Source organism: Gavia stellata, chromosome 9 (assembly GCF_030936135.1).
Source record: "Gavia stellata isolate bGavSte3 chromosome 9, bGavSte3.hap2, whole genome shotgun sequence".
NCBI lineage: Eukaryota > Metazoa > Chordata > Aves > Gaviiformes > Gaviidae > Gavia > Gavia stellata.
In genome coordinates this window covers 16,791,506-16,810,309 of record NC_082602.1, presented here as the reverse complement: position 1 = coordinate 16,810,309, position 18,804 = coordinate 16,791,506, and the positions used below count along the sequence as shown (strand labels likewise).

General features: G+C 37.0%; 1 protein-coding gene across 6 annotated transcripts in view; it reads left to right on the top strand.

Annotated features, from left to right (window-relative positions):
* KAT6B (lysine acetyltransferase 6B) overlaps positions 1 to 14,051 on the top strand; it is a 104,364-nt gene extending 90,313 nt beyond the window's left edge. For all 6 annotated transcript variants that reach the window (XM_059821024.1, XM_059821023.1, XM_059821022.1 and 3 more), the window contains 5 exons: positions 4,085 to 4,316; positions 6,477 to 6,636; positions 7,240 to 7,506; positions 8,758 to 9,061; positions 10,919 to 14,051. In XM_059821024.1, the coding sequence (XP_059677007.1) occupies positions 4,085 to 4,316; positions 6,477 to 6,636; positions 7,240 to 7,506; positions 8,758 to 9,061; positions 10,919 to 13,410 (3,455 nt within the window). In that variant the 3' untranslated portion in view covers positions 13,411 to 14,051. The remainder of the gene's footprint in view (positions 1 to 4,084; positions 4,317 to 6,476; positions 6,637 to 7,239; positions 7,507 to 8,757; positions 9,062 to 10,918) is intronic.
* Positions 14,052 to 18,804: the final 4,753 nt, after the last annotated feature.

Here is an 18,804-nt window from a genome sequence, read left to right as displayed (position 1 = left end):
GTCTTGGGGATCTGGAGATAAGAGACTTAGTAACGAAATAGCTGCTTATGGCATTTTGTAACTTGAAGTATGCGTAAAACTGCTTTCACACTGTAGGACTGAAAGAGGGCTGATACGATCCCGATTTTTAGAAGACTTTCAGGAGGGAGCTAGGGAGATGCAAGTCAGTTCACCTCACATCAGTACCAGGTGTATTAGTGGACATGACAATAAAGACTAGTACTAGTGAACACATAGGTGAACGGAGGATGAAGATGGACTCTGTGCTGCTTGCAAAAGACAGTGATACTTTACAAATCTTACCAAGTTCTTAGAAAATGCCAAAAAGTGTGGGGATGATACACATCTGGCAGGTTCCATTTGTTTGGACAGAGACAGCCTAATCCTGTTTGCATGTGAGTTTCACAAGATGGTTGCCTGTTGTAGTTCGTCCCTTGGATTTTTCTGTTGGCCACTGTCAGAACAGGGTACTATCAAGCTGGACCTTTGATCTCACACTGTTTAATTTGTTTTAAGAGACAGAACTGAGCATACCAAAATCAGTAGTTAACTAACTGAAAGTTTCTGGAGACTGACACAGATGTGTTAAAGTTATTGTTTTCACATAAGTGAGTTGTGGGCTCTGCTGAAGTTATTTCAGGGGAGTTACATATTAGGAATGTTGTAGATTGAAACTACAAGATACTGCTTAAGTTAATTTCTTTAAATGTATGTTTTAATGTCTGATTATCTCCTAAATTTATGTTGAAGGTATAAAATCTATGTATCTTACACTAACTTTCCCTTTCTTGGATCGAATTTCTTCTAATTGCTTTAAATCTTGAATAAGATAAAACCTTAGTGGTTCTGGGGAGGGTTGCATGACGAAAATCAAAGGCTGTAAATCACATGTGGCATGTTGCTTCACTATGAAGGCTAGAGATAAGGCAAGACATAAAAATCATTAATGGCATTTTGGCTGTTTAATTTTGTGATACTATCACTCATATGCCCAGAAGATAAAATAGACAACTCGTTGTTCTTCTAGATTAGGTCTTATATTTTGTTGTGGGGTTTTTTTGTGTAACATACAGTCTGACTGTTGGGGGGTGGGTGGGAGGAGCTATATTTTGTCCTCTGAATGTTGCTGTTGTTCATAGGCTCATATCAGAGGTTGTAGTTTAAGAAAGTTCTTTCAGGTTTCCACTTTGAGGCTATCCGTTATTAAGATTAGGTAGACGCAATGACACTGGGGGTATCTGTTTAACAGGGGCATATTGTACTCATTTCAGATGCTTCAGGATAGATACACGAGCTACCAAGATCATTGTTTTTTATTTACCTGCAACTTAGATCAATTATTTGGCGTCTCTTTGGTAAGTTTAATTTAATAGATGTCATTCAAATCACAGAATCTGTTCAGAGAAACTCTCCATTCAGTGCTTGCTACACGTAACTGAGACTGTTACCTCTGATTTATATTTTTGATCCTATAGAATGTTAGTATTTTGGATAAGCATAGGTTATTTTGTAGAATGGCAGGAGAAGAATACCAACAGATATTATTGCTATGCAGGTGAAGTTTCACTGCTTTAATGTAGAGTGAAAATATGTGAAAATAACCACTAAGAACTAGTTTCAAAGTCCCCAGCCATTGGAAGGATCTGATGAGCAAGGATATTCTAGTAAAACTGTAAAGCTAATTATGGTTGCCTAATTAATGGTTCTAAACTCTTGATAGTGGTTTCTTACTAAGCCTCATGAGATGTTTACCAAGAAAGTATAGTTACAGCCCTGTGATGTATGAGGAAAACAGAGGAATAAAGTTCTTGTCAAAGTAATTTTGAGGTATAGTGAAATACAAGAATGAAATCCAGGTCTTGCAAACACTTCCTATTAGTGCCCAAGTTTTCTTCAATGTGAGGTTGGTAGGTTAAACTCTAAAGGTACTTGAAGAGACTGTAAGTTCTCCTCATGGATTTATTTTAAAAATCTAGGTTATTCTCCCTCTCTTTTCCTATGTTGAGACTTCTATAACTACTTGTACTGCTGCTGTTTTGCATGTTTTTCTATAGGCAATGGTGTCTTAGTATAAAACTTGTCTTTATATGTTGTAAACAAGCTGATCCAAAATTCTTTTGTGGTACAGGTGAAGCTTTGTCTAAAACTATGCAGAATAGGCTATATGCTATAGGTCTCCTTTTGTGCAGTTGGTAATAAAACAACAATTCTTTACCTTCAAAGTATTCAAGATGCAATCTCGTTTTGAATTTGAAGTTTGGCTTTTCCTGTCAACAGCAGTTACATGTAGTACTAATATGTATCATCTAGTTATAAAAAAATTTAATATGCTGCAACTTCAAATGTTAAAACACTTTCCTTTTCTTCAGTTTTAAGGTAGTGTTTCTTCTGTAAAATGGAATAAATTTACTTGCTGAGTTTCCAGTGGTACCATGCAGACGTAGGCAGGCTTTATGTTGGTGTCTGTGTGCTATGTAGAAGTAGGCAGATATGGGATGGTATTCCTCCTGAAGCTGTGGCATTTTTATCATAAATCATGGTAATAAATATGAAGGGTACACTACTTATTTCAGTATCTATGTTTGTTACTGATCACTTAGAATTTAGTAGGATGTCTGCTTCTCTGTGTAAACATTTTTATGCAAACTGGAGGTTAGAGCATGATGACCAGTGCATATGTATTTTCTAAATTCTGTTGTGGACATTTTGTATTGCCCCTGAAAAAGGGAAGACCATTGTTTCCAACTGAATAAATATACATATATGTATGTGTGCATTTCATGTTTTTATATATATATATAAAAAAATAGATGTGTGTGTACAGTTTGTATATGGTAGAGCATACAGCAAAATAAGGAAACAGCCACTGCTTCCCTCAAAGCTGGATGTTAATCATGTGTTTTTAATTTATGGCTAACTTGATGAGGGGAAACTTTGTGAAGAAGTCAGGAGTATTTGTTTAGCAAAAGTGACATGGCTGTACTAGATATGTTTTAAAGCAATCTTTGAAAAATAGGAGCAATTCCAACCTCAAAAAAAAAAAAGTGTTTAGGAATATTGGAAGGCAAAAGAATCATGTATGTTGGTGGATACCAAATGACTTTGAATAACGTAATTCCATAAGCATGATGTCCATGCTTATGGTGGACTAAGCATTTTGTAAGCCTGGTGTTTAAGGCCCGTGTTTTGGTAGTGTTTGTAAAGTCACAGTGCAGAATATGAATCATGGAGGGATGAATTACTGTGAAAGGATGTATTTTATTAATTGTGTTATTTTTTTTCTCCTGAATTAGTTTTAATGGTGGCAAATACCAGACTTCTTCTGTTATCTTGAAGCAGGTGTGTTCTACGTTAAATTCTAAAAGCTTCTTAAAGCTGAAGAGACTTAAAAAGGACTTACAACATATATAGAATATAAAATGATGGTGGTGTATTGTATAATAGCTGATCGGTTACTGTCTTGAAGACTGCAAACTGGAATTATGTGAATGTTCTTATATATGAATTAAGGGATATAATTTTTTAATTATTTCTTCTACGTATTTCTCCTATTAATTCAACTTGTGAATTATATGTCACCTCTGAAATACAGCAACTAACTTTAATCAAAAACTTATGTCACCTGGGGCTTCTGGAAGAAAACTGACTTAACTGATATTACCATGACAGTTCGTCTTGAGATTCTTCTGAAAATTCTTGGCTTCAGTGATGTAACTCAGGTGTAAAAGTTTCTCAAAAGGCCAGACAGTTGTAGTTCTAAATGAGATCGTGTATGATGAGACCTGTTCTGAAACGTGTTGGCTTTTTCTTTCCTCCTTGCCTTATGATTAGAAGGGGGGTTTTGGTTAATGTTTTATTCTCATGACATAAGATCTGAGTCTCTTACAAGGATTTAATATTTTTCTATGTCACTATAAGGATGAAAACCAATCTTTTTTGTGAATAGGATTTCTTTAATTGCAAGAGTTACGAATAATGTAATCAGTCATGCTGTTCTTTCTATTAATACCAACTTTCTTACAGGGTAGTTAAAATTTTTTAGTTTTGTTATCTCCATAAGGTATTCTGTTTCTTTTCCTTCTAGGCTATTTACTTTCTAGAAGAGAGGGTCAAGCAGGATCCCCTGAAAAGCCCTTGTCTGATCTGGGTCGTCTCTCATATTTGGCTTACTGGAAAAGTGTTGTATTAGAATACCTTAACTGCCACCATGAAAAACAAATCAGCATCAAAGGAATGAGTCGAGCTACTGGAATGTGTCCACATGATATTGCTACAACCCTGCAGCAACACAGCATGATAGATAAAAGAGAAGATAGGTCAGTGAATCTTTTTAAAAAAAAAAAAAAAAAAAAATTGAAAAATACTGAGACAAAACATTCACTTTCTCTGCTTACAAAACAGTTGATGTGAAAAATGTCTATGTAAAATTCTGACTTAAAAGTGAATGATAACCATCTTGCTGAAGAAGTCAGTACAGCTGGGTCTTGTTAATGGGGTCTTACATAAAGAGTTTTTTGCCCTAAACAAATGGTGATTTCTTTGGATCCTCTTTCATGTTAATGGTTATTAGAAGGGCGTGGCCAGCTTGAAACATTTTCAGTGAAGAATTTTGTTTCATTCAGTATCATCTTCTGTAAGTACAATTCCCGACTCTTGCTTTGCAAATACCTTGCTTTGAATACCAATGAGGGAAAAATTTGGATTTGTGGGTGGCAGTCTCTCTCTCTCCGCACCCCCTTTTTCAATCATTACTGAATTCACACAAGCCATGGGATCAGAACAGCATTACATTAAGTCCTTCTGCCCAAGGTACTGGGGAATGCAAATGACTTTTTAAAGTTTCTATTTAATGTTATGATCCATGTTGAAAGTTAGTGTACTGGGAAGGTTAGTTCCTGTTTTGTGAATATCTTTTCTTAATGATCTTGACTGATATTTTAGATTTTAAGTGGATTGTTTTTGTTGTTTGGGATCTTTTTTTCATAAAATGCCTTAAATGACTTTGGATGGTATTAGTGTTTTTGAAGAGCTTCTTAATTCTTTCTGGATATTCCAATCATAGAAACTTTATAATTAAGCAAAACTGCCTTACAAACAGTGGGTTACCAAAAAATAAAATTGCTATCAGGAACAGCTCAGCCTCAATAACTTTTATGTGCACTAACATTAGTATTCAAAACTAACAAGTTTTGAACTACTAAGAATGGAAGTCTTCAAAAGGAGATTGGCTTACAGGATGGTGTAATGAGAGTAGTAACAGGAGTGCTGTCATTGCATCAAAACCTCAACTTTCTGGGGTACTTACTTATGGACAACCTGATGGGACAAATGCATTTTAAGGGAGAACCAAGTATGTACTCATTACTTGTACATATGCAGCTTCTGCCCTGTCACAAGTTGTTACAGGCCTTGAATACTGACACCCAGTTAGAAAATAACTTTTTTTCATCTATAAAATTCAAAATGCTTTATGAACAAGGTCAGTTAGTCATTTTTCACAGGTAGTAAAGCTTAGACAGGGACATGAACTGACTTAGCTAAAGGTATCCAGAAGGTCAGTGGCTGAGCCAGGAAAAGAAACCACATCTTTGAAATTCCTGCCAGCCACTTACCTTGGGAATCAGCTAAGGCTTCTTATGATTTCCTACATTTTGTTAAATTTTCTTACATGAAGTGAAGTAGAAGTTTGTCACAATTCAGTGAAAAGGGTTCACTTGGATCTGATTATTTTTTTAAAGCATTCTCTCAGTGAAAAACAATGTTGTCACTTAACCTACCTGAATTTTACAGCATTTGAAGTCCTTGCTAAAAAAACCAACATATTTTTTTGTTGTTTAAAACTGTATAGTTCTTTGTAACAAGGGACTTCGGGATATGTGCTAGTATATTAGCATACTGTGCTATTATGTTAGTCTTTACGTGCTTTTTACTATGAAAGGAAGTAGCATATCAAAAGTAGTTTTCTACTGCATCAGCATAGGACAAAGGTACATTTTTATGCTTCATTAGAAAACCTATGTTTCTAACTTGATTTCTTGTCCAGTTAGCTGCCATCTTCAGTTGTGAAATTAACAACTTTCTCATGCTTTACTTGATGATCCACAGCATTTTCTATTTATGCTTGTATGTCATACTAAAATTGGAAATTGTTCTGGCAGTGACTGAAGTGCCAACACTAAACCTCTTGCATGGATTTAGAGTAGTCAACTATAAAACCTTTGCTTTCCTCTCTGTTGACCTAGTGATGTTTAGTATTGAGCTCTCACTTCATAAACTGTTTTTTCCTCACTTCCTCTTAGTAAACAGTCAGTAATGTAAGCGTGTTATCTGTGTGTGTCAGCTGATACTTTTAGTTTGATGTATCCATTTATTTACCCATCTATTTTCACAGGTTATTGTGCGAAAAGATTTAAACTGTAGGAAGGTTGTTTCAGGTGATCACTTCATAAAATAAATTGCTGTTTATTGGATTGTAGATTTGTAATTATTAGAAGGGAAAAGCTGATTTCAAGTCATATGGAGAAACTGAAAGCGAATCCACGTATCAATGAAGTAGATCCTGAAAGCTTGAGATGGACTCCTTTGTTAGTTTCTAATGCTGCAGTTTCTGAAGAAGAGAGGGAAGCAGAAAAGGAGGTAATAGCTGAAACTTCTTATTCTGAATTTCCCTTCCTTTGGATTTCATCACTTTGAATATTCAACGTTAGGCTGTCTTAAATAGAGCAGTTTTAACTTTGACCGCTGCTTAATGATAGAGGATATTGATATTATTGTAATGCACAATTTTTGGAAGCTGTGCAGCAAGACATGGTAACTTTGGGGGGATGAATATGAAAACTTGTCATGAAGCTGTATTTATCACTCTTGAGGTAGTAGAAGAGCATGTAATCAGATCAATTTTGGTGCAGAGCTCAGGGGCTGCAGTGTCAATCGATTCTTTGTGTTATGAACTTGCTCAAAGTGATCCATGTCAGTGGGCATGTAATGTAGTGCTAAAGTACTTAAATCAATTCGCTGCATCATTAATAGTGCTAAATATCCCATGAAATGCAATCTTCTTTGGTTTGTTATCCTAACTGTTGTAAAGGAGCTACTAGATGATTCAGCTGAAATGTTGTTGCTAGGTTAGCCAGCAGTGCTAATCAGGGTTGACTTATTGTAACTCTTTATCTGAACGTAAAGGATATGGCTAAGTAAATGCTGTTGCAGTGACCCGTTATTTTAACCTCAACCCTTCAGGCTGAGCGTCTGATGGAACAAGCTAGCTGCTGGGAAAAGGAAGAGCAAGAAATATTCTCCACGAGAACTAATAGTAGGCAATCACCTGCAAAAGTACAATCTAAAAATAAATATTTGCGATCTCCAGAAAGTGTGGCAGTGGTGGGGGAGCGAGGGCAATCCACAGAGCAATCTAAGGAAAGCAGCGAGGAGGATGGTGGGGATGAGAATCAACAAAGTTCGCCTCCCCGGCTGACAAAGCCACAGTCACTGGCCATCAAAAGAAAGGTGTGTTACTTCAGAGGTTTGGTTTAAAGTCATTCATCTCTGATTTCAATCAAATCGTTATCATCAAAATAACAATCTGGGTTTTTACGACCATTTAATAGACTGTTTTAATCTTTTCCGTATTGTTTGGATGCTGAAAAACTCCCGTCTTCTGTTTTTTCCTCTCCGTCCAATTTTTTATCTTTTTGGATTTTTCACACAACTGTAAAATGCTAGTGAGACAAAAAAAACAGGATTTCCTGTTAATTTTTTTAAACTAGTGATTGCCCTCTGCTGTTTGGCATTGGTATTGGTTCAATGTTTTAACGGTTCTTCCTTTTTTCATTTTAAGATGGAGTCCAGCTTGTGTGGCTTGTCTTTTTATTGTTTTTAGTATAGGAACTCCTTTAAAGGGGAATACTGTTTCTCAAAAGCAAATGCTGTTAAAACAAAAGGGTTTTTTTTTACCCATATTCTTCTAATTTCCAAGAGATGTAAATGTTAAATTCTGATTACTGCAGTGTTTACATAATTCTTAATTCCATTGAAAAATCAACTATTTGAGTGGTTTAAATTAGTAAACTAAGCATCCCAAAACTTTAAAGCACTCACCTTAGCATATGTATTTAGGTGTCTCTGGTGAGAATTAGGGAATTTGAGTGTCCCTTTGTTTATACTTTAGATAAGCAAACTTAGAAGTAACTATAAATCTGTGAGAATGCATAATAATAGATATATAAACTGCTGAACAGGTTTTTTTATTATAGCAGCCAACTGTAGAATTCTTTGAGTGTATTGTTGAGACCCATGTGAAGCTTGAGGTGCACTTCCTTTGCTGTTATCTATTTTTCTATATACATACTTATTTCTAAAATAGCAGAAACCAGAAATGTAGAAGAATAAACTTTGATACTTGTGAAGGTTATTGGGGAATTTATGAATCTACAGAGGAAAAATGTGTAAGTACAATTTATGTAATACTGCTATGAATGTTATTTGACAGAAGAAAGTAAGAGTCACTACAAGATGAAGAAAATTCTAGTCTTAATTTTCACCTACAGAAAGGTTTTTGTGCATGTATAAATACATACCTATTTTAACTGTTTAGACATTTTACTTTAGATTCTGTCTACTTTTGAATTTGATGCAATGTAAGGTATTTTTTTGAATTAGTAAATAGATTATTATAAACTTTACTGTATTTATTTATGTCTGGAGTCAGCTAACAAACAGGAATGTAGGAAGAGTTATATTTGTGTAATTATTTTTCAGAGACCTTTCATACTGAAAAAGAAAAGGGGCCGTAAACGCAGAAGGATTAATAGCAGTGTTACAACAGAGACAATTTCAGAAACAACAGAGGTGTTGAATGAGCCATTTGATAACTCAGATGAAGAACGTCCCATGCCACAGCTGGAACCTACCTGTGAGATGGATGGGGAAGATGATGACTTGAAGCCTGTGATTAGAAAAGCCTTTGAGTATCAACCTGGGCAGCAGAAACAGGAGAAGGACGAAGAGCAGAACAAGGAGGAGAAAGATACTCGTCGTTACAGGAGTGATGACAGTTGTACAAGTAAGCTGAAAATGTTCTTGTATCTTGACAAAATTAATTTGTCGGGTGGCCTTCAAAGGAAGTGTTTATTTTTGTCATAAATCTGGAAATTTTTAACTAGATATATTTAGCCATTTTGGTCTTAAAATCTTACAATCTTAATAATGCTTTCTGCTTAGAGGTGCTACTAGAGCCATTAATCTCATGTAGTTTATTAGAATTCAGTGTTGGCTTCAGATTTTTTTTGTTTTTACTTTGTGTTTACTTCTTCTGTATTCCTGACCCATTAATATTATAATCCATTTTTTGTGTTCAGAGAACAAATGTTTTCCAGTCTGAAGCACTGCAGTCCTTGTCATGTTGCCAAAACCAACTTTTATGTCCCTGCAACAGGGCATTTCATACTCAGCAGAGCAAGGGTATCACTGGAATACTGTCTAATAGTGTTTTTGTATCCTTGGTAAAGGATACAAGCAAGAAGTAAGATTTGATTTACACAAATATCTTTCTATTCAGCATTGTTGGTAATTCAATGAAATGTTTGTTGTTTCTGGGACACAGTATGTCCTCAGCACTGGGGTCCCTGTTTTTTTCCCCAAAAAATAGAGGGATAATTTTAACTGTGTTCTTTCAAAGCTTCTTATCTAGTTTGATTTCAAGGATATTTCCTGGCAGAAAAGCTAATGGATGGGTAGTGAAACTACTAATGAGCTATTCTAAACATATATTCATTCCTTGACCTCTTGGCTCTCAAATACACTTATTAATTTTAATTCCAGAATGAATGACTGGATTCTCAGGTCTATATATTTTCTCTAAGAAGCCAGTGGGTACTATTTTAGTGTTTTCATAATTGCATGGGAAGTCTTAATCTAGGCGATCAAGATTGCACAGATACATTAGACTATTACTGCTTTTTCCTGCTTCTCAACAGAAATTAATTAAACTAATAGTAGCAAATTCAGAGTGTTCCAGCTATGTCCCAGTGGTCAGGCTTGCACTGCTTTAACTAGACTGATATTCTGTATTTGTCCATGGACCATGTCATCACATTAATTGACTATAGGAGTGTTATAACACTACAGTGAGAGGCAGAACTTGGCAAAGGAGTATCGCTGAAGCCTTTACACTCCCAAGTGCAGTATGTTATATCTTGAGACTTCTCCCTTTTCCTGGTGTATATGTAAGTGGTATCTGGGGAGAGAGAAGAGGAGACGAGTGAATGTGTTTGAGTCATTTTTTTATAGTCAATGGATTAACTTAGTGTTCTGGTGCACTCTGTGTTTAATTTCAATTACCTTTTGGCTTTTGTCATGTATTGTGAGCTGTGTCATGATATACTGCCCATGAGAAGATAATAGAATGGACCACCATTTTTTCAGTGTTGGTACCAAAGCATGTTTATATGCATACTATGGCTTGTCCTCCAGAATGGTCAAACAGGAAACTCCAGACTCTCATGTTATTACTGGGGGAAAGGAAAAAAAAATGCGTTAGATCAATGTCTATATAAAGTGATGGCATACCTCTATTCTAAAAACAAAAGGTTGATAATCAAATATTTGGACAGTATTTTTGCTTTAGTTTACATGTCTTGTGATTTAAATCTCTGGGATTCTTCTAGTGTATAAATGGTGTTTCTGATGGTCACTGTTAAAAGGCCACCAACAAGAAGAACTTTACATATCTGTGTAAATATGTTTGTGCTGTAGGTATTATGTCATTCTATTGTGGTTTGAGATCTGTTTATAACTCTTGTTCCAGAGTTTCTTAATACATTTTGAGTTTATAAATTACTTTTGGGTTTATGTTTGAAAATACTGATTAGTTTATGCAAGCTAAGACTTTTCTTTTGTCTCTATTTATTGCCTCCCAAAGATAATACAGAGGATGTAGCTGTATTGGAAGAAAGCACTAAAGACAATCTTGAACCTTTAATGAGTAAGCAGGGTTGGCCCAAAGGAGTTAAGCGCGGTCCATCTAAATGGAGGCAAAGCAAAGAAAGAAAACCTGGCTTTAAGCTTAATTTGTATACTCCACCCGAGACTCCTATGGAGCCTGACTATCAGGTGCTGGTGGAGGAACAAAAGGAAGTAGCTGAAGAAAAGCCCTGCTCAGTTCCTGCTGTTACGGAGGAAGTGATTAAAGAGCCTGTTGAAGTATTAGCACCACCAGATGATCATGAGGTAAAAGAGGTAGAACCTGAACCTCTGCATCCACCCAGTGAACTGTTTGAAAAACAAGAAAATGATATGATGAAAGCTGGGGAAGAAAGGAATGTAGAAGAAGGTAGTGGAATCAATTCAAAAGATCAAGAAAAAGACAAAGCAGAAGAGGTGTTTCTGCAAAAAGAGGAGTCCGTGCATTTGGACGATCAGGAGGAGGAGGAGGAGGAGGAGGAGGATGAAGAACCTTCTCACAATGAAGATCATGATGCAGATGATGAAGACGATAGCCACATGGGTTCAACCGAAGTGGAGAAGGAGGAATTGCCTGGTGAAGCTTTCAAAGAAATGCTGGAAACACAGCAATCTTTTTTAGACGTAAATGTTCAAACTGGTAATTCAAATCAAGAGGACTTAATGGATTGTGGTGTTGACCTTGCAGCTGATGAGTGTGAAAGTGACCAGAAAGAACTTGCTACAGATTCAGACCCGGTGCCTGAATCTGATGATGATCATACAGATAACCTGGACCAAAAAGCTGGTGAAGAATTACATTCCGATTTCAAGGGAGAGAGTACTGAAACCATGGAGATTGATTCAGAGACAGTTCAAGCGGTACAGTCTCTAACCCAAGAAGCAAGTGAACACGAAGATACGTTTCAGGACTGTGCAGAGACTCAAGAGGCCTGTAGAAGTTTGCAAAACTATGCCCATAATGACCAAAGTCCCCAAATGACCACACTGGATGATTGTCAGCAGTCTGACCACAGTAGCCCGGTTTCATCTGTGCACTCTCATCCCAGCCAGTCAGTTCGTTCTGTTAATAGTCCAAATGTTGCTCCTTTAGAGAACAGCTATGCTCAGATCAGCCCAGATCAAAGTGCCATTTCTGTGCCGTCTCTACAGAATATGGAGACCAGCCCAATGATGGATGTTCCCTCAGTTTCTGATCATTCGCAGCAAGTTGTGGATAGTGGGTTTAGTGACTTAGGGAGCATTGAGAGCACAACAGAAAACTATGAAAACCCAAGCAGTTACGATTCTACAATGGGTAGTAGTATCTGTGGAAACAACTCTTCGCAAAACAGTTGCTCATACAGTAGCCTTACATCTAGTAACCTAACACAGAGTAGCTGTGCAGTGACACAACAGATGTCTAACATTAATGGAAGCTGTAGTATGATGCAACAAACAAACATCAATTCTCCTCCCACTTGTAATGTAAAATCTCCCCAAGGTTGTGTTGTTGAAAGGCCTCCAAGCAGCAACCAACAGTTATCCCAGTGCAGCATGGCCGCTAATTTTACGCCACCTATGCAGTTAACTGAAATCCCCGAGACTGGCAATGCCAACATTGGATTATATGAAAGAATGGGGCAGACTGAATTTGGGCCGGGGCATTACTCACAGCCATCTGCCACCTTCAGCCTTGCCAAACTGCAACAGTTAACTAATACGCTTATGGATCATTCTTTGCCTTACAGCCATTCAGCTGCTGTAACTTCCTATGCAAACAGTGCCTCTTTGTCCACCCCTTTAAGTAATACAGGGCTTGTTCAGCTTTCTCAGTCTCCACATGCTGTTCCTGGAGGACCCCAAGCACAGGCTACCATGACCCCTCCCCCCAACCTTACTCCTCCTCCCATGAATTTGCCACCTCCCCTTTTGCAGCGTAATATGACTTCATCGAATATTGGAATATCCCACACCCAAAGACTGCAGACTCAGATGGCCAGCAAAGGTCATGTTTCTGTAAGAACCAAATCCACATCTCTGCCACCTGCTGCTGCAGCCCATCAGCCACAAATTTATGGGCGTGCTTCACAGACTGTGGCCATGCAAGGGCCTACGCGGACCTTAACAATGCAGCGTGGTATGAACATGAGTGTAAATTTGATGCCAGCCCCAGCTTATAATGTCAATTCAGTGAACATGAATATGAATACTCTTAATGCTATGAATGGTTATAGTATGTCCCAGCCGATGATGAATAGTGGGTATCACAGTAATCATGGGTATATGAATCAAACACCCCAGTACCCTATGCAGATGCAGATGGGAATGATGGGAACTCAGCCATATGCACAGCAACCAATGCAGACAGCACCCCACAGTAACATGATGTACACTCCTCCGGGGCATCATGGTTACATGAATACAGGCATGTCTAAACAGTCTCTTAATGGATCTTACATGAGAAGGTAGGCCCTTTGGAGAGACAGACTACCAAACTGGCATATTGGATTGATCTGCACAAATACCTTTTGGAGAGTACGATTTCAAAACCAGCAATTGGTGTGAATGCAAAACATTTGTTGGCACCATTTAAAAGCTGTATGCAGCAGAAAGCCTTATACAAATTTTTCCTTTTTTTTTATTTCTTGTTTTGTTTTTTGTTTGGTCTTTTTTAGCTTTGTGGGGTTTAACTTTTCTTCTGTTTTCTTTGGGGGGAATTAGGCAGTTTTCCATTTTTGTTTATTTCATTGAGCTTGAAGTTCTCTGGAAAGGAAGAACTCTTTCTATGAACTGCAATTACACAGCAGCTGATGGTTCAGAGCCATTTTATGTGCCTGCTCCCATTAAAAATGTGGATAAATAGACTCCAAAACTATCAGACAGTACTGGATCGTGAGCTTTTTCTCTCTCCTTTCCCCACATGTAAATGCCTTTTAGCAGTTCTTTTATTGTATTATTTTGTTTCTGAAGGTGACACTTCCGCATGCCGCTAATGTCTTTGTTAGTGACAGTGCATTTTGTAGTACTGTACAAGTGTTGTGCTTAACAGTAAGCCATTTCTTAATTTTTTTGCCTTGATTAGGTTACCCTGGTTTGAGGGGTAAAAAAAACAGAACTATATTTTTGTTAATTATAAAACTTGTAAAAAATAATAAAAGAAGCTGCAAAAGCTATTCACATTTTGGTTAGTTCAAGGGGTTTTATTGCTGTATGTTTAGTGTAAAGCTGAGACTCTTTTCCATTTTTGTGACCAGTTTCCCTGGGGCTGGGGTAGGAAAAAAAGGCAGCTTTCTGTTTTATAAATACTGTTATGTTTTTTTGTTGATTGAAACATCTCAGTGTTTATTTGTCAAGTTTTGAAACATTTTCATATATGTCTAAATACTTGGCAGGATTTGAAAAAAAAGTAGTGAATTTGGTGTAAAGTTGCTATTTTATGGAAATGCCTCTAACTTTACATTTTCATTCCATCTGTAGATTTTTCTATCTTTATAAAATATTGGAGTTATTTTTTAAGGGAAAAAATAGAGCAGTAGCGTGTGAATAGCTCAAACTAAGCTTACGGATCGCATGTAAAAAGGCAAAAGTTATTTGTGTCTGTTTATATTGCTTCCTTTTTTGTAGCCTTTGTACCTGTACAGAGTGACTGTAAGGCCCGAACAAAAGAGGCTTAATACATGTAAAAATAGGACCCAGTGACACTCTTGTATTTATCTGTTATCTTTTTAGTCAGTCACTTAAAAAAAAAAAACCCACAAAAAACCACCCGAGAAACAAAAATAAAAACTGCAAAAAACAACTCCCTCCCCCAAGCTGTACATTTTAACATAAAATAAATTATGATGAGCCATTTTTAGCCTCTTGTGTCTTGTCATAGTTTGATGTTGCATGGGAATTACCTCCTAAAACAGTGTTTGTTACAGTGCTCTCACATGCTTGATCTAAAGCCCATTAAAGTTGGTGGGGTTTGGATTAGGCTGTTAGAGTCTAAGTGTAGATTACTCATCATAATTGCATACACCTTGTGAAAATAAAGAGTATCTAAGATTATTTTTTTAATAATCTTAATAAAATATTGAATAAATATGTATTTAATACACTACAAGGTTGTCAATATTTAATGTATGAAACTTCTTTCCTACAGAAAGTGTTAATATATATGTAAAAGGGTATATGATAGTAACAGACATGATATTTGGACTGTATCTTAATGATAGAATTGTAATCTCTTTGTCATCGTTGCTGGATTACAAGACAATGCAAATCTTGTGTTGAACTTCTGAGTTCTGTGTATATGCATGTATATGTGCGCACACATACATGCACATATGTGAACACTTCTAATATAGCAATTTAAGGTCTGTAAAAATCAAGAAGGCTGTCTATACATGGAGCTTGTGAATGGACCAAGTTTAAATTAGGTGTGTGTGAAGCTGCACCAGAAAAAAAATCCTTGTAAGAATTGTTCAAAATGCTTCTAATGCGAATGTTGCCACTGAATCCCCCTTCTAGCCCACTAACACTGCAGGAAGGTTGCTAGCTAAGGTGAAAGGACTGGTCATCTTGATTGAAAACTCTGTATGTCCCCATTCCAGTGTATAAAGCAGCTTTATAGATGATATTTTATATGCTCAAAAGTGAGAGAAATGTGTATTTCTTTAAATAAAACCCTTAAAGTGTGTGGTGTTGCCAAATCAAGAAGTTGAAACTACAGATTTATGTGCATAACCTGTTCAGTTTTAATATGATGGGGCAGTAGTCTAAACCAGTGGCTCTGAATGGGAGCTAAAATTGCTGGTCAAATGGTAATTTGGAGTAACTTGTATTTTAGGAGTTCAGAATGCTTGATAAGGAGAGCACAATACAACAAAGATCTTTGTTCATGCACTTACACTCAAATTTGTTTTTTGAAGGCAGAGGGTATTCAGAGTACTTAAACTATATGTGTCTTTTGGCTTCACAAAGTCACTAGTCACCTTTTTTATGCTTAGGAAAAGGGAAGGTGAACTCAACACAGTTAATGTGCAGCCTTTAAGTGTGTATAACTAGGACCTTGTATCTTTGTTGCATAATTGCATCTCAAACTAGCACTATGTTTTGTGATTATTTTTTTTTGTATGTTTTTACAGTGAGTGAAAAAGGCACCTGGGTTTTTATCCACTGCTGTTCAGTTTCAGGTTTCCAAGCCCGTAATGTACAGGCAAATCAGACCTTCTTGCCATTTCAGTATGTGCTAACCTAAAACAGAGCACCCTGACTCCAGCATATTGCTAAAATTCTGTATTTGCAATACATAGATTAAAAATTGGGTGGAAAATAATGCACTGTGTGTCCACAACAGGCAAGTTTCAAATATTTTTTTTTTATTTCAGAATTGAGTTCCTTTCAGGAGGACAAATGGCTGTCCTACATCTTTCCCGATAATGACTATTCAGCTGTGAATTGCATTAATGCATTAAAACTTATGTTTTATAAGGCGTCTGTCTTTTCCTTGACAGATCTACCTGTTCTATGTATTGTGTGCCCATTGCAGTGTCAGTTTTGACTGTGCTCTATGCTGTCCCAGCTGAGAATTAGTTCTTTCTTTTAGTATCTCAAAATAATTCTTTACAGAGTTGCAGTAGATGAGTCTTCTGAAATGCAGGAGGTTTCCCTGCCCGTGCAAACTTAGTCTTTGGTTTCACAAATAGGGTGCCTCATACCACTAGTGATTTGCAAGAAGGAAATAAAATTGTTTCATTCTGCATATATGTGGCTTGCAGATCTGGCTTGTAGGTGAAGTCAGTGCTGCTAACACTTGTTAGTTAGCTAGTTAGCAACTTGAAAGGGTTGCCTACTTTGTGGAAGCTACATGTTCCAGAACTTTGCTTTTTCTGATTTAGTCTCATTGATTCTGGGAGAATGGTAGGGAAAAAAGCGGGAAAGTAAATAACTGTCTTGACTTCAGAATTGCTCAGTTAGCATAGCTGTACCAGCAGAGTGCTTCGGGCAAGACCTGGTTCTAGGGAAGATACTTGACTTTGAAGCAGAACCTACTTCACCTGGAAGCTGCCAAATCACAGTACTCCTGAGACCGGCACTCTAGCCCTTTAGCAAAGATAGGAATGGTAAGTGTTGTCTCACTCTGGCTACCTGATTTCCCAGCAGTGGACAAAATATAACTGATTTTTGACTTTGTAAGAAGCTGCGTGATATAAGCAGAAACAGAGGACTTCTAAATGTATAAAACTTCCATGTTAGATCACTCTTTATGTGTTTTAGTTTTATAAGCTGTCCATCAGGCAGGGTAGTTGATGGAAACAAACTCCATTTATATACAGTGTGGTAAATAAAAAGAATGGGCCTAGCGATTATCTGCAGTGCTGAGGGTGATGCTGTTATAGCCTGTTCTGTAGAGACTGACACCTATAGGAGCAAGCGAACTGACCAATGTAGTAAAGACCTGTGACTTTTTCCTCCTCTTCCCTTTACTTTAATACTTCTCTGTATTACAGCTATGTATTTTCAGCATTGTTTATGACCTATGTAGTAATAATATAGGTCAGTTCTTCCATAGTGAAGCTCTGGGGTATGCATTGATCAAAAGCTGTTGTTTTGGGCTTTGTGGAGTAGGGAGGGACTTGTAAGAAGGCACAAGGTAGGATTACAGTTTTGGCTTTATCATAACTTTAGTTGAGTAATTTAAGTTCTTGGTAGGTTTTTTCCCCCATCTACTAAATAAGAATAAACAAGCTTATTTAAGCAGTGTTTAAGGCCTTCAAGTAGTATTTGTAGAAACTGGAATATGGGGTTCTATTGATTTCCTTCTTGAGAAATCAGTTTTGTACTGTTTTTCATCTCCATGCAAGAATAGCAGCTCCTAGTTTCTGAGTAGCTTGGACTCCTGTCCTTTGAAAATTGTCGATACATTCTTCTATTGCAATGTCAGTGTTGCCATGTGCCAATTTCCTAATCTGCTATGCAGAACAAAATGAGTGGGAACTACTGAAGAGTTCTGGTATTTTGCTTTCTGTCAGTAGTTGGGAGGCTGCTGTTCAAAAGTTTTGTCGGTCTCCACCAAAAGCAGCTGGGCCTCAGGAGATTAAAGTTTTTCCTGTGTATTTGCACAAGTCTCAGACTGCAAGAGAAACACCCATCTCAGGCCCCAGAAAACCTTGTTAGAATACAATTCTGCATGTAAATCAGCTACAAATCCTCTTCCAGTTACAGCAGTCATCAAGGTGTTATGCAGGATACAACCTGTAACTTGACTGAGGGGAATCCTGTTAGATATTTGTTGTATTTTAGTAGATCATTTGGTACAGAATTCCTGTCTGCAAGGCTAATGCTAAGAAACACACTGTGCATATAGGTTAGAAAGCTGGAAGAGCTGTTGCATGTCCGAGTTGTGAATTAAGTTGCAGTAGACGGTGAGAATCATAGCAGCATAGAATGGTTTGGGTTGGAAGGGACCTTAAAGATCATTTAGTTCCAACCCCCCTGCCATGGGCAGGGACACTTTCCACTAGACCAGGTGCTCTGAAAAGGTGTATTTGAAGGTCTATGGAAGTAGATGGAAAGATTTGAGGGACCCCTTCCAAAAATTTTTTGACTCTTTAAACCCACATTGTGACTGCTCATTTATTTTTGAAGTGTGAAGTGACTTCCTTTGAGTTTCCTTTTTATTTCTGTTTTTTCTAATCCAGGTGTAGGGATACTTAATTTGCTGTAGTCCCAGAGTTTGTGTATCTCTACCATGAATATTGTTCACATTGTGATGTCTAATTTGTTTTTTAACAGTAGTCTAGCTGTGTTTATTGTGTTCTGCTGTGTCTGAGAATTTGAAAATAAGGTGTTTATTATATAGACATACAAATGGGAGGT